Source organism: Scyliorhinus torazame, chromosome 3 (genome assembly GCF_047496885.1).
Source record: "Scyliorhinus torazame isolate Kashiwa2021f chromosome 3, sScyTor2.1, whole genome shotgun sequence".
Lineage (NCBI taxonomy): Eukaryota > Metazoa > Chordata > Chondrichthyes > Carcharhiniformes > Scyliorhinidae > Scyliorhinus > Scyliorhinus torazame.
In genome coordinates this window covers 188,859,363-188,875,603 of record NC_092709.1, presented here as the reverse complement: position 1 = coordinate 188,875,603, position 16,241 = coordinate 188,859,363, and the positions used below count along the sequence as shown (strand labels likewise).

The 16,241-nt window shown below is 44.4% G+C and overlaps 2 protein-coding genes across 14 annotated transcripts in view; one reads left to right on the top strand and one right to left on the bottom strand.

The window, feature by feature from the left end:
• The window catches only part of LOC140408853 (putative methyltransferase NSUN7), a 300,900-nt gene that overhangs the window by 69,049 nt on the left and 215,610 nt on the right, over window positions 1-16,241 (bottom strand). The gene's annotated exons all lie outside the window — the stretch shown is intronic.
• Window positions 1-16,241, top strand: part of LOC140408851 (amyloid beta precursor protein binding family B member 2-like) — a 466,668-nt gene that overhangs the window by 436,970 nt on the left and 13,457 nt on the right. For all 13 annotated transcript variants that reach the window (XM_072496628.1, XM_072496638.1, XM_072496629.1 and 10 more), the window contains 2 exons: window positions 11,301-11,415; window positions 15,725-15,812. In XM_072496628.1, the coding sequence (XP_072352729.1) occupies window positions 11,301-11,415; window positions 15,725-15,812 (203 nt within the window). The remainder of the gene's footprint in view (window positions 1-11,300; window positions 11,416-15,724; window positions 15,813-16,241) is intronic.

The following is a 16,241-nucleotide window of genomic DNA, read 5'->3' as shown; positions in this document are numbered from 1 at the left end:
CGCGCCTCCCGCACCCTCCAGTCCCCCCGACGGGGAACCCCCACTCCGACCACCTCTTCCATTTTCAGTTCCCTCTCCGCCCCCCCCTCCCCCCCCCCCTCCCCGCTAGATCCACATCGAGTTCTTTTGCTCCCCCCATACTACTTCCGTGAGTCAGCTGACTTCTGCTGACCCCGGCTTCCCCCGCCTTCCCGTTGATCTCCCCCATGTGGGAGTCTCTCCTCCTCCTTACCTTCCTCCATTCCACCCCCTAGCGCGGGAAAAAGCCTGCGCTTTCCTGAGCCAGCCCCGCCCCCTGTGGCGCAGCTCCTGCTGCGGCCTTATCCCAGTTCCCCCATCCCCGAGTCTCACCTCCCTCCAGCACCGACGCTCACATTTCCCACCTATCTCGTCAACAGAAAAAAAAATGTAACAAGAACTCTTCCCACATCCCCCTCCATCATCCCACCCATGAAACATTCTTTACCCGTATTTACAACCCCGTATACAGTCAACATCCCCCCCCCCCCCCCCCCACAACCACAGCCCCTCAGTTCGAGTCCAATTTTTCCATTGGGATAAAGGTCCAAGCCTCTTCTGGTGTTTCGAAATAGTGGTGTTGGTTGAGATAAGTGACCCACAGTCACGCTGGCTGCAGCATTCCGAACCTGACTCTTTTTTTGTGCAGCACCGCCTTGGCCCGGTTGAAGCCAGCTCTCCTCTTTGCCACCTCCGCACTCCAGTCCTGGTAGACTCGGATCACCACATTCTCCCATCTACTGCTCCGCACCTTCTTGGCCCATCTCCGGACACTTTCTTTGTCCGCAAAGCGATGGAAGCTCGCCACTGTCGCCCTTGGCGGCTCATCAGCCATGGGTCTCCTCGCCAGGACCCGGTGAGCTCCTTCCAGCTCCAGGGGGCTCGGAGAGACCTCTACACCCATCAGCGAATGGAGCATCGTGCTCACGTACGCCCCGGCATCAGCTCCCTCCACTCCTTCGGGGAGATCCAGAATCCGCAGATTCTTCCTCCTTGACCTGTTCTCCAGGACCTCGAGTCTCTTGGCCCACCTCCTGTGCACCGCCTCGTGCGCCTCCATCTTTACCGCCAGGCCCAGGATCCCGTCCTCGTTCTCATTAGTTTTATCTCTCACCTCACGGAGCTCCACCGCCTGGGCCTTCTGGGTCTCCTTCAGCCCCTTGACCGCTAACAGCATTGGCGCCAGCACCTCCTTTTTAAGCTCCTCCACACAGTACCTGAGGAATTCCTGCTGGTCCGGCCCCCATGCTGCTCGATCTCCGCCCTCCGCCATCTTGTTTTTCACTTCCGTTTTTGCTGCTGCTCCAAAGCCTTTTTCTCCGACGCTCCACCGCTAATCCCCGCCATTCACCATAAGGGGACCTTACTTCACCTTCCCACACGGGATTCAATCAAAAAATTTCTGTTGGGGCTCCTCTGGAGAGCCCAAAAGTCCGTGATAGCGGGAGCTGCCGAAATGTGCGGCTTAGCTCCGCATCGCCGCAACCGGAAGTCTTTTGATCCTATTCATGAGAAAGGGATTTATAATTTGCTTAATGCTTATTAGGTACATCACCTTATGGGATGTTTTTCATTAGCCTAATCGCTCTCCTTTACTTGGAGACTAGTGGCCAATAGTACTAATTAAGTCTGCCTAATATATAATTTATATGCCTCCAAACAACAACATATCAGAGAAGTTCTATATTGCTGTCCGATGCTAGGAAGAGTGAGACATTGTCTGAACTACCTTATGTTAATTGTTCTCTCTTTTTTTTTTTGTCTGAAAACATGGCTACAGATTGATATCCTAGTTCATAGATCCAGCAGAATTAGTTAAAATTTTATTTTTGCTAGTCATTTCTGTTCAGTTACCTAATTTTGTTGGTAGTTTTACGTCAGAAATGAATCTTCAACATCAAGCCACGTGTTAACATGTAAGGGGTAATTTTACAAATTTGTGACCTCAGTGCCAAGCTTTCTGCGCTATGAGCACATGCTCGGAGTTTAGATGCACAGTCCCTGGGATTAAACCTGTACTGTCTCTGGTTTATCATAGTGTTGTCCTGCTTACACTGTCGTTCAGTTAAAAGATTATCGGATTGAGCAAAATATTGCCAATGGTTGTTTGACAGCTAGTCTGTACTTATGGTATTTTTCAAAGGATGTGTTTTGATTTTATTTGGGAAGGTTGGGAGATATATTTAAAGTGCTTTTTCTCAAGGAACACATACTTACATTTTTCCACAATAGGTAGCATGAAGGAGAGAAAGCTCTTCAGTAAATTATGATCTACAGTGCATGTCACCCTGTGACGGAACCTGCAAATACAGCGCAATCTGCTACCAGATTTCGACAATTGAAGAAGCCCTGGAAGTGCAATAAGCAGAGCTGAACAATAATGTTTGACTGTAAGAGATGACTTCAGCGCAGAAACAGAGTGCTTTGTGACCCAAGGGCTAGGTCAGGAATTTGCTACAAGTGGGAATTCCGTGCAGGGTGGGAAGGAAGAGCTTGAGTGTGATTTTGTCTCCAAGCTAGGAGGCTGTGACTTGCTATTACTTTACTAAGCTGGTAATGAGGAGAGGCAATGGTGTAGTGGTTGCCATAATATACACCCATGCACATCATGAGGTAAAAGCAGGCAGTGACAGACACCCAGGTGAGCCAATCAACAAACAGAACAGAACACGACCAATCACCAGACAGAACACCAGAGGGGGGACTTCCAACTATAAAACACACGAGGCATCAGCACTCTGCCTCTTTCCACTGGTGATAACTGTAGTGACAGTCGGGGTGCACAAATCATTCAACACCTTCTATACGTGGATCAGAGCTCGCCTGGTCTAGATAGTTAATGTTCGTTTACTTAGAGTAGTAGAGAGTCAACCCACAGGTAGCTGTGTGCTTCGTTACTGAAGTTCAATAAATCTTATTGAACCAACGCCTACGTTTGGTGTATGCTTGATCATTTAACTGCATCGTGTTGCAGTCCGTGTTACCCCAGGGTGAATAAAGCGACAGTGGTATTGTCGCTGGACTAGTAATCCAGGAGCCTAGGGTAATGCTCTGGGGACCCGGGTTCCTTGTTGCCCTCGGGGGTAGGCAATAAATGCTGGCCTAGCCAGCGACTCCCACATCCCATGAATGAATTTTTAAAAACTAGTTAATGTTGTAAGGTTGTATGTAAGGCGAAGTCTAGAGACGTGTATGGTTGAACAATAACTGTTCATAAAAACACAACTATGTACTTATATACATATTTACAGGATTCCGTCCTGACTAGGTGCTATCTTCATGCCGACTCACTGTTACACTGCTACTCCCATTATGACATCATAATGTGGCAGGACAGTTTCCCCAGTCCCGCATTGACCCTTACAGTCCCGAATGCACTAATTCTACACTTTCCGCCTAGTCTTTACCCGAATGTATTTACAAGAATATTTACATTCTTCCCCCCCCCACTCCTCCCAAACACACACACATACACACACACTGCCCCAAGTCTCTGACTTCGAAGATTCAGATGACCTGGAGGCTTTATGGCTCTTTCAAAATCTCATTCTTTTCAACTTTTGAGGAGTAATAGTTTCAATTACTTTGGGCAGACTTTATTGGCCTGGAGTTAAAGTTGTAGTACTTGATGTTTCAAATATTCCAGTGTCTTTTGTGTTTCTCGTGTTTTATTTTACTTTGTTGACCATCTGTCTTCCTTGGTCAGTAACCACGAGCTTATCCCTCCTTCTGGAGGGAATGTTTGCTCTGTTCATTCGTAGAATGGACTTGGGTTTTCTTTATCAGTGGTGTCTGCCGTATTCTTCCTGGAGGTTGAAGGTTTACCTCCCTTATATTTGCATTTTCCCCATCCTTGAGCTTAATCTTCTTCTGTTGCTCCTTTTCCTCTGCATCTTCTGTTTTACGTACATTGGGGCTCATCTGGAGGTTTGGCTAGTCTGACAAAAGAAGAGTATTTTCGACTGTCTACAAAGTAGCTGGAACAATTGCCTCTACCAAGTGTGAGGGCAATTCTGAACTGAATTCCTAGTTGAGATCATCAGCACTGGTGGACCTCTGAGGAGTGTAGTGACTGTGGCGTCTTCTGCCAACACAGACATCTCTGCTTAGGAGAGAAATAGGTTGATTTCGGATGACATACAGGATTTTGATTATTTGTTTGTTGCCATACCGGAATGGCTCTTGAATCTTGCCTATGGCGGGCAACTGGATTCCTCTGGGACCTCATAGGGTGTGTCTATCACCCGCAGCCAGAGATCTTTTAGCCATAGTTCTCCATCTGCCAGGGCCGTCACACTGGCTCCTGTATCCAACTTGAAAATGTGAATCTGGGATCCTTAATTCCCCCCAAGATGCATTGTTGGACTTCTTGGTGTCGCTCATCTATCTCATGGATTTGTTTGGGATCCTCCGCACAGCGAGGTTTTGGACTTGCACATCTTTTCAAAGGGTCCCGCCCAAATCCAGTGAATGCACTGTACAATGATTTCTGAAAACTGTTCCCGTCTCCGAGTTCATTTGGTGCCAGAGTGCTGACATAATCTGGCACCTGTATTTTGCTTGGATATTGCTTTCCTTGCATGGAGTCTCCTTTCACTTTTGTTGTTTTATGAGCTTGATTGTTGGGGTTGCTCTGTACATCCAATCATGGGCAGGAAGAGGTCAGTTTACATTGCACTCATTTCCCTCTCTCTATCAACCCAATATCAGAAATGTTTTAATTTTATTCTGATTAAATTGTGACATATTTTCCCCAACACTAAAATTTGGAAATGTTCCAATCACCTTAATAACTTGCACAGCAAACTACACATAGTTTTGCAATGTCCACCCTTTTGCACTCAAAAGAATAAAAATACAAATATGGGTTTTACATGTGTCCAGAAGCAAAGGTCAACTGGAATGTCCCTTCTGAGGGGAGGTTGGCTGATTGCAGAATGCTCCGTCTTTCCCAGAGCGAGGCTTGCACAATAGGAGAAGGCATGTAAAAAGAGTCAGTCCGGAGGCATGAGTTCCAAGGTTCCCGCAGTTGGCAGGTTTGATGAGTCTCCGAGATCTTTCTGCCACCACAGGCTTGATGATGGACAGCAAGGCTGTTACCTGGAGTTCTGTTCATGTTATACTTCAGACAGTAACAGCTGGAATTCAGTTCCAACAGCCGATATCACAATGCAGTTTGGGGGAGGTCACGTGACTTACCTCCTCAATGTTGGACACAGGAAGACTAGCATCTTAACTTTTAATTGGAGCCGGGATTCCTTTTGACATAGAAGACACTGACATTGAATTAGCCAACTGATGCTTGCTTTGTTGAAACCATTGTGTTAGGACTGCTAATGCTTCAGCCATTAGCACCATTATGGGAGACTAAGACTTGTGAAGGTTTTCCTTCCAGGCTCCCCGTCCCTGCGACCATTGTTACTTTGAAACTGCTGCAAGACATTGGGTGTCCAATGGAAATATGTTGTTAGCTCAGCAATTTTCAATTTTTAACAGCATAGAAAAAGATTACTTTATAATAGTCCAGCTGATGAATATATATTTCCTTTATCTTTCACTTCTCAAACTGATAATCCGAAGGGGTATCATTGGTCTCACTCACCACTATTCGCTTTTTAAGAGCCACAAATTAAGGTCACCATAGTTACATCCTTCGGCCAATCTGTATAACTCATTTATGAAAAAGTTGCTGGGTTCCCCAGGCTTTGAGTCTCTTGTTAAATTGTGTTTGTTCCAAAATGTTATTGCTTGTTATATTAAAGCAAATGTCCGAGGACTTCATGGCGCCTTCAAAGTTATCGGGAGATTAATTTATTCCTTCGCTGGCAATTATGTCACCTATTAGACCTACTGAATATAATGGTGTATTCACTTGTTCAGCCTCTGTTCTCCTATTCAAGCCTGATGCTATCATATGTCTGAAAAGTCTTCTTCTCCATAATATGCTTGGTCTGGCAATGCATCTGCTTTAATTCATCTGGCATTGTTGACTAAACACCCATGACTGCTTTCAGCGCAGGGGATAAAACTTTTTTTTTATAGTGCTGCAGTGATTTTTTTTTTAAAATTCCTGCACTTGTAACAATTTGGCGGGCTGCTGTTGTGATTGTGGGGCCATTTTAAATTTCAGAATTCTGTAGAAAATCTTTTGAACAAATTGTTTTGGTCAACTAGTTGCTTTCCTGAGCTTGGAGAATTGAATTAAAGTTTTATTTTGCTCTGACTTCTCTTTAAATGTTTTATTTTGGAGTTTGCTCTTCCTTTTGCAATCTGGCTAGATCTTTTGACTCTGTTTCAATTCGGTCACTCAGCAGACCTCCCAGTGCACTGGTGGAGTCCTCTTAATGTTGCACAGTGGAACTTTCTTCTGATCTTCGGTCTCTGCGGCTGGAATGGAGCCTCTTAGGTAATCTCCAGCTGTTTATTTGAGGTCTTGGGTAGGGTGTGTGGACAGTCTAGGTCAGGTTCGCATCGGAAAGGAGGAGGTATTAGGTGTTTTAAAAGACATTAAGGTAGAGAAGTCTCCTGGGCCAGATGGGATTTACCGCAGAATACTGAGGGAAGCAAGGGAGGAAATTGTTGGGGCCTTGACTGACATCTTTGTATCCTAATTTGCTGTAGGTGAGATCCCAGAGGACTAGAGAATAGCTAATGTGGTACCGTTGTTTAAGAAAGATAGCGGGGATAATCCAGGAAACTATAGGCACCCGGTGAGCCTCACATCGGTAGTAGGTAAATTATTGGAAAGAATTCTCAGGGACAGGGTTTATACCCATTTGGAAACAAATAGACTCATTAACGATAGAAAGCTTGGTTTTGTGAAGGGGAGGGTCGTGCCTTACTAACATGATGAAGTTTTTTGAGGAGGTGACAAAGATGATTGATTGGGGAGGGCGGTGGGGAGGGCGGTGGATGTTGTTTACATGGACTTCAGTAAAGCCTTTGACAAGGTGCCTCATGGTAGACTGGTACAAAAGGTGAAGTCACACAAGTCACAGAGGTGAGGTGGTAAGATGGATACAGAATTGACTCGGTAACAGAAGGCAAAGGGTGGCAGGAGAAGGGTGTTTTTCTGAAAGACTGGTTGTGACTAGTGGTGTTCCACAGGGATCTGTGCTGGGGCCTCTGTTGTTTGTAGTATACATAAACGATTTGGGGGAAAATGTAGCTGGTCTGATTAGTAAGTTCACGGATGACATCAAGGTTGGTGGAGTGGCAGATAGTGTTGAGGATTGTCAGAGGATACAGCAGGACATAGATAGGTTGGCGACTTGGGCAAATAAATGGCAAATGGAGTTTAATCCAGACAAATGTGTGGTAATACATTTTGGTAGGTCTAACATAGAGGCGAAATATACCATAAAACTCTTAGGAATATAGCAAGTCAGAGAGATCTGGGGGTGCAGGTCCACATATCATTGAAAGTGGCAACATAAGTGGACAAGGTAGTCAAGAAAGCATACGGAATGCTTGCCTTCGTTGGATGGGGCAGTAAGTATAAAAACTGGCAAGTCCTGCTACAGTTGTATATGAATGAAATGAAATGAAAATCGCTTATTGTCACAAGTAGGCTTCAAATGAAGTTACTGTGAAAAGCACCTAGTCGCCACATTCCGGCGCCTGTTCGGGGAGGCTGGTACGGGAATTGAACCGTGCTGCTGGCCTGCCTTGGTCTGCTTTCAAAGCCAGCGATTTAGCCCTGTGCTAAACAGCCCCTTGGTATGGCTGCACTTGAAATATTGCGCACAATTCTGGTCGCCACACTACTTGTGGAGATGTGGAGACCTTGAGAGGGAGCAGAGGAGGTTTACCGGGATGTTGTCTGCTCTGGCGGGTGTTAGCTATGCGGAGAGGCTGAATAGACATGGGCTGCTTTTATCAGAACGATGGAAGCTTTTTAAAAAATGTATTTTATTACAAACATGTATCAAAACCGGTTTCAGCAAATAAACACCCTGGGAAACATACTTCCCAACAATCAACTATACAGTCTGTACAGATTTTTCCCCTTTTTTCACCCCCCCCCCCTCCTCTTCCGCTACGAACAGCCCCTCAAACACGGTCACAAATATCCCCCACCCATTCCTCAAACCCCCCTGAAGAGCCCCTTAACTCATACGTTATCTTCTCTAATCGCAGGAAGTCGTACAGGTCACCCAAGCTGCTACCCCCAATGGCGATGCCGACCGCCACTCTAGCAACATTCGCCGGCGTGCAATCAGAGGGGCAAAGGCCATGACATCAGCCTTCCTCCTCTCCATGAGCTCCGGCTTCTCTGAAACCCCAAATATTGCCACCAAAGGGTCCGGGTCCACCTCCTCCTCCACTATCCTGGCTATGACTGCAAACACTCCCGCCCAGAATCTTCTCAATTTTTACACAACCCCAAAACATGTGATTCGCTGGGCCCCGCCCACACCTCTCGCACTCATCTGCTACCCCCTAAAAGAACCCACTCATTCTCGCCCGAGTCATATGCATCCTGTGCACCACCTTAAACTGTATCAGGCTCATCCTTGCACAAAAGGAGGTCTCATTTACCCTGTGCAGTGCCTCACTCCATACTCCCCAATTGATCTCCCCTCCCAAATCCGCTTGCCATTTCTCCTTGATCTTCACCACCCGCTCGCCTCCCTGCTCCCCCAGCCACTTGTATATATCCCCAATTATTCCCTCCCCTTCCACATCCGAAAGCAGCAGTTGCTCCAGCAGGGTGTATCCCGGCAACCTAGGGAACCCCCTCCAGACCTTTTGCGCAATGTCCCTAACCTGCAGATTCCTGAACTCACTCCCCCTTGGCAGCTCTACCCTCCTTTAGCTCCTCCAGACTGGCGAATCTTTCCTCCAAATACAGATCCCTCACCTTGACCAGTCCCACTTCCCTCCACCTTCTGTATACAGTATCATCCCCCTGGCTCAAACCATGATTCTCGCACAGCGGCGTTAGCACCAACATCCCTTCCACCCTAAAATGCCTCCTCAACTGATTCCATGTCTTCGTTGTGGAAGAATGGCGGAGGTTGAGGGGTGACCTGATAGAGGTCTACAAGATTATGAGGGGCATGGATAGAGTGGATGGGCAGGCACTCTTCACCAGGGTGGAGGAGGCAGTCACCAGGGGGCATAGGTTTAAGGTCCATGGGGCAAAAGTTTAGAGGAGATGTGCAAAGCAGGTTTTTTATACAGAGGATGGTGAGTGTCTGGATCGCGTTGCCAGGGGAGATTGTGGAAGCAGATACATTAACGGCATTCAAAAGGCATCTCATAATGCATGGAGGGATACAGCACTCGGAAGTGCTGAGGGTTTTAGCTAAGGGTGGTGCCATGACCGGTACAGGCTTGGAGGGGCCAAAGGACCGGTTCCTGTGCTGTATTGTTCTTCATTCTTTGTGTCTTCAAGTTAGATACACTTCTCAGATAAGACTGCATTTTCTTTATTTCAGGTCCTTCAGGTTGACGCAACGTTGTACAGTTGTATGTCCTCTTAGGAAGAGGTCTAGAGGCTTGTATAGTTGAACAATAATTGTTTATTACATATATACCGGGTACAGTCCTGGCCAGGCGCTCTCTTGATGACTTCAACAAGATTCACCATTATACTCTACCACTCCCATGTGACTCTCTACATCATAATGTAGGCTGTACTTTGTCTCCGTAACCCTTCCAGGCCCAAACATTCCAATACTATAGTCAACTAATCAAATGAATGAAGAAATAAATGAGCTTAGATAGACATGGTGGTGTGTCAAACTGCAATGTGTAGGAGTTTGCGTAAAGCACTTCTGGACAACTATATCTGCAGCTTGGGTTTCTGACGAAAAGTTATCGACTTGAAATGTTAACCGGATTTCTTTCCACAGATGTTGCCTGACTTTGAGTATTTCCAGCACATTCTGTTTTTATTCGAGAAAGTTAGCATGCAGATACATCATCAATCTGGAAGGGAAATGACATATTCACCTTTATTGCATGGACATTGGCTTAGCAGAATAAGGATGTCTTGGTACACTTGTTCATGGCTTTGGTAAGACGACACTTGGAGTGTTGTGCACAGTTTGGCCTTCATATTTAAGGAATGATATACTTGCATTGGAGGCAGTGCAACAAAGATTCACTAAGTTGGCTCCTGAAGAACTGTGGGTTGCCTTATGATGAAGGGCTGAGTAAATTGGGTCTGTACTCTCTAGAATTTAGATGAATGAAATGTGATCTCATTGAAACATTCAAGATTGTGAAGGGACTTGACGGGGTAGATGCTCAAAAGGTTGTTTCCATTGGTTGGGGGGGTCAAACACATGGGGGCACAGTCTCAGGCTGAGGGGTTGATTATTTAGGACTGAGATGAGAGAAATTTCTTAATTCAAAAGGCTGTGAATCTTAAGATGGACAGATTTTTGGTGCCTCAGAGAATGAGGGATATGGGGTGTAGGTCAGAAAATGGACTTGAAGCTGAAGGCCAGCCATAATCAACTCAACCGTATGATCTAATCTTCCTATTTCTAATGTTCTTGCGTAAGGCAATTCTCTAGTATAGGTGTTTCGAGAACTGTAGGTGATTTATTCTCAACCTCTGAACTCCGAGATTGAAATTCTGTGTTAACTGAGCGGTAAAATAAAAATCCAATAAAAAACATTTATATTTTTAAAAACTGAGCGGTAAATGTTAGTTTATAATTTACCTTAGACATAATTGCCTTTACTGTGTGCTTTGTTCTTGATGCTATTTCAAGATGCCACACACAGTAGCATTGGAATGATTGCTGCCAGGTGTTTTAGCAAAAATCACACCCATTTACATGAAATATTGCAATAAAATATCTGCAAAATACACAATCTGTCTGGTTTATAGTTTCCTGCTCAATAGGCTGTAAATTAATGTTGGCAATGTCAGTAATGGAATACTTCATGCATTCTAACAATGTTTCTCTCTATGCAATTTTAATGGATTGATGCCTCTGCCAAAATAAAATGAAAATTATACAAACACATTAAGCATTGGCCACAGATACCGTGATCAGTTATTTCTAAACTTATGATGCGCCTGAAAATAATTGTACATTTTACTGTACATCAATAAAAGTTAATTATCACCTAATATTTGTATGATGATACTGGCATCATTATCATTTGTGCACAATGCCCTAGTGTTGGAAATAGCACATGCTTCTTCGCCCTCAATTAATGAGAAACGGCTTGTCGAGCACTTGCGGCTTGCTCCAATGGTGCAACAGACAGCTCAGGTAAATAATTGCAGCTAATATCTCGCATTCTTATTTGTGCAGGGATTTTGCCTATGTAGCAAGAGATAAAGATACACGAATCCTAAAATGTCATGTGTTTCGATGTGATACACCAGCGAAAGCCATCGCAACCAGTCTTCACGAAATCTGCTCCAAGGTGAGAGCAAGTATTCATCAGCTCAAGTCTCCAATACAAATAAAAATAACCATTGTTCACTCACCTTGGATGGTGTTCAGAACATGCACAATTTCTCGGTATTTAATAAATTATGCCACTGCAATAATGACCAGGGCTATATCATTCAGCATAAGAATCTTCAGCTACCTTTCATCCTGAGCTACCATTAAAGGTAAAAATGAACTGTTTTTGTTTAAATAAGGCATTTTATTTTCCATATTTATTTTCCATGGTCTAGAGGGAAAGGCATCACCTTTTAATTAAGGTATTTCAATCAGCGGATGTGAAGGGTTGGGGGCAAAGGAAAGTGGGAAGGTATTCACCTGCTTGCATACCCTGCCTGACCCCGAGAATAAATTATGAACTTGGTAAATGATGAAAATGGAAGGTATAAAAATCAGCAGTCATGTTGGAAGCATTGGCGTTGCAATTTTAACTGAATGGCATACAGGTTTGAACTGCAGTTCTACTAGAACTGCAGTGTTGGTGTAACAAACATTGATGACAAGCTTCACAATTCCATTACTCAAAATAACTCCAGCTCTACCAAGGGCAACTTGCAAATCTTGATTTTTAGGAAGCGGTTCAACCCTGGTGAAGAAATGGAAACTGATGAAATAAACAAAAATTGCCCATGATGTTACTCGTAAAATATTGTGGCCTGTCAAAGCACTCCTTCCTTTACACTGATGCTAAGGTTCAACTGTTCAGTCAAGAGCCAGGGAATCCAACCTGATTCTGCAACAAAACTGAGAAAATCTGTAATCTCCCTGTGCTCCAGATTTAATTACAATGTTTACAGTTACAATTTAGTGTTTGTGTTCAGCAAAAACTGTCCTGTGCTGACACTACAAATAGAACGTAAATGCAGCCTTTACAGACAATGGCTACCTGCCAATAATTGCTGAGCTGTAACCTAATCACCTTATCACAGTCGAAGTTTGAGATTGCAGAATGAACCTAATCCAATTCACAACCATTTGAAGCTCAGGATCCCAAGTCCTTTGATGAAAGGGCCTTCATGTATTGTTATGTAGAGACTACTGTCCAACATTGTGACCAGTCATAATATGCAGTGAATGTGGACAAAAATCTGTGATTTTTTTTTAATGCTGAGTTGATTGTGAAATCAAAATAGAACTTTTGCATTCTGAATATAACCAAATTATGAATGGACATGTAAACAATACCTAAAGCTGTTACGCTTGGTATTTGACCTTTTGCTCAAATCTTCAAAAACATTCTTCATCCAAGATTCTGCAGCTTAGTGATTCTGATCTGTGGCATTCAAATGGTTCAGTTGCACAAACGTTGACCGATAAGTCAGTAACATTTCCCCACTCGTACAATTATTCATTTTCCTTTTGGGTTTAGAAATGAAATGCTCTCAAATGTTTTGTAGCCGCACTAATGTCAAATCAGAGTCTTAAAAAAGTGGTGGTTGAATCTTTTGACATTTGGTTGACTTTCTTGTTCAATCCGACTCCCACTATCTAAATTTCCGCCGCTAGAATGGATCAAGGCAAAGTGGTCTTTAGTTAAAGCTAGTATCGTATTAACCCACAGTCTAGGTAAGTTTAAACAGTTAATGATTCAATAAAATAGTGTTGCACTATTTTAAGTGTTGGTGACCTGTATGTGATCCAGAACACCCAACACATCAGGAGCTAATACAGCTGAAGGTGGTGTACAGAGCGCACCTTACAAGGGCGAGGATGAGCCGGCTCTTTGAGGGTATAGAAGATGTGTGTGAGCGTTGCAGGGGGGGCCCCGCAAACCATGTTCATATGTTTTGGTCCTGTCCAAAGCTGGAGGATTACTGGAAGGATGTGTTTAGGGTAATCTCCGAAGTGGTGCACGTGAAACTGCACCCGGGCCCTCGGGAGGGCATATTCGGGGTGTCGGATCAGCCGCGATTGTAAACGGGCACGGAGGCAGATGTTGTAGCCTTCGCTTTGTTGATCACCCAAAGGAGGATCCTGTTAGGGTGGAGATCAACCTCTCCACCCTGTGTCCTGGCGTGGCGGGAGGACTTGCTGGAATTCTTGATGCTTGAAAAGGTCAAATTTGAACTGAGGGGAAGGATGGAGGGGTTCTACAATTCATGGGCTTTATTAATTCTACACTTTCGAGAATTGGATCACATTGAACATTAGGGGGTTTGGGGGCTGGGAGGGTTGGGGGGAGGGGGACTGTATGTGTTAATGGTGACTATGGGTGATTCCTGATTCCTTTTTGTCATTAGTTTATGTTAACGTGGGCTAATGTCTGGGGTTTGGTGGGAGGATGGGACTGTAGTTATTGATAAGGGGATTGAAATTACATTTGTTACTGATTATTGTTTATTATTGGGTGTAAATTTGGGAGAAATTGTGAAAAAGGAGAATAAAAAATATATTTTTTTAAATCTAAATTTCCTTCCTGATCCCCATGTTGGCTGATATTTACAACAATTCCCCCTACTTTCCTCCTTCCCTTCAAATCTGCTGTCATCGCCACCCCCCACATCCTTCCCATTCATGGATTATTGGCTCTGGAGTCTCCAAGGTTCTATTCTTGGCTCCTGCTTGTTTCTGCTGTCCCTTTTGTGTTATCATCTGAAAGGAGATTTTCTATTCAACTCCAGGTTCCTGCAGGTGGCGGGGTCTAGTTTAGATGCGCTGTAGAGAGCACCCTCAATGGAAGACTTGGAGTAGGGATAACACACCAGGCAGGTTTATATGCTTTCCCTCCCTGCTTGAGTGCAGCAGCAGTCACAAGCCCACCTCCAGAGGTATTCCCTCCCTCAGTGGTGGTCTGGCTGCAAAAGCTGTATAATAATTTGCTCCTTAAAATAAGTTACCTTCCATTGCAACCTGCTGCTTTGAAACTGAAAGGCATCTGCGTGATGGCACCACAATTCATATTGAACTCAGATACCTGACCTATTAGGCCATGCGGCCTTTTAAAATTGGGAATGATGAGAAACACCGGCATTAAACCTGCGTGGGGGGGTCCCACTAGATTTCAGATCCATCACCTTAATCACTCAGCCACGACTAGGTAACATTTTTGAATTCCTCCAATTACCATAGTGGAATTTTAACCTGGACCCCTAGATCATTAGCCTGGGCCTCTATTGTTAATCCACTCAGCATAGTGAATGTTACTGGATTGGAATTCCAGCATCCTGCCTGGTGTGTTATCCCTACTCCAAGTCTTCCATTGAGGGTGCTCTCTGCAGCGCATCTAGACTGGACCCCGCCACCTGCGGGAACCTGGAGTTGAATGGAAAATCTCCTTTCAGATGATAACACTAAAGGGACAACAGAAACAGGAGAAATAAGCGGGAGCCAAGAATATAACCTTGGAGACTCCAGAGCCAATAATCCATGAATGGGAAGGATGTGGTGGATGGCGATGACAGCAGATTTGAAGGGGAGGAGGAAAGGAGAGGGAATTGCGGGTAATATCAGCTAACATGGGGGTCAGGAAGGAAATTTAAATAGATTTTTTTTAAAATATTTTTTATTCTCCTTTTTCACATTTTCTCCCAAATTTACACCCAACAATAATCAGTAACAAATGTAATTTTCCTCCGGGTGCTCCGGTTTCCACCCACAGATGTGTGGGTTAGTTGTATTGGCCATGCTAAATTGCCCTTTAGTGTCCAAACGTTAGGTGGGGTTGCGTGGGATTAGGCCTAGGTAGGTGCTCTTTCAGAGACTCAATAGGCCGAATGGTCTCCCTTCTGCACTATAAGTTTTCTATGAAGGTGGAGAGGAGAGAGAGAAGAGGGAGAAAACCAGAAGACGTTCAGAAGAGGGAGAAAACCAGAGAGAGGAGGGATAAATGAGAGCGAGAGAGAGAGTTAACCGGGGGTCTGTAGAAAACAGGAAAGAAGTGAGTGCGCAGACACGTGGACGAGTCAAAAGCTCATCCTGGAGTTAAGTATGAGTTTGCTTACAGTCTGGTTCAGCTTCAGACAGCTGCCAGGTAAAGGGACAGAGTCAGTGACCAGGGTCCAGAGTTTGTGGTGGGTTCCTTCCATGTTGGATAAGCAATCTGATCATTTACGTCAAGGGACGTAGTGATGAGATAAAGCTGGGTGACATCAGTTTGCATGTGGAAACCGACTTTGTTTCCAGATAATGTTGCCAAGGGGCAGCATGTGGATTAATAGAAGACCAAGGATAGATCCTTGGGGAACAACACCAATGGTAATTAGCTGTTAATACTGTAAGTACTAGCCAGTGCGTGAATTGTGTTTCATCAGTTTACAAAGGTAACCTATTTATCATTTTTGCAGATTATGGCAGAACGGAGGAATGCCAAAGCTGTGGCTTGCAGCATTTCCCAGGATCGAGTCAATGTGAACCTCGATGTTCCTCTACAAGGTAACGTTTTTTTGAATAAACAGGTCTAGTCCATTTTACTAGAATATGGCTTTAAAAACAATCTTTAACTTTGTCATGGTTCAGTGGTAGCATTATAGTGTCTGAATCAGGAAGCTATGGGTTCACTACAAGTATTTGAATACCTAATCTAGACTGGCTGTCCATTGCAGTACTGATGGAGTGCTACTCTGTTGGACATACTATAAAAGAAATTAAACAAAGGCCCCACCTGCCATTCTCGGGTGGTTGTAAAATATCCCATGGCACTATTTCCAAGAAGAGCGACGGTGTTTGTCCCTGATGTCTTGGGCAAATATTTATTCTTCAGTTAACATCACCACAACAGATTATCTGGTCATCTATGTTGTTACTATTTATGAGATGCTGCTGTGTGCAGATTGGCTGCCACATTTCCAACACTGACTGTAT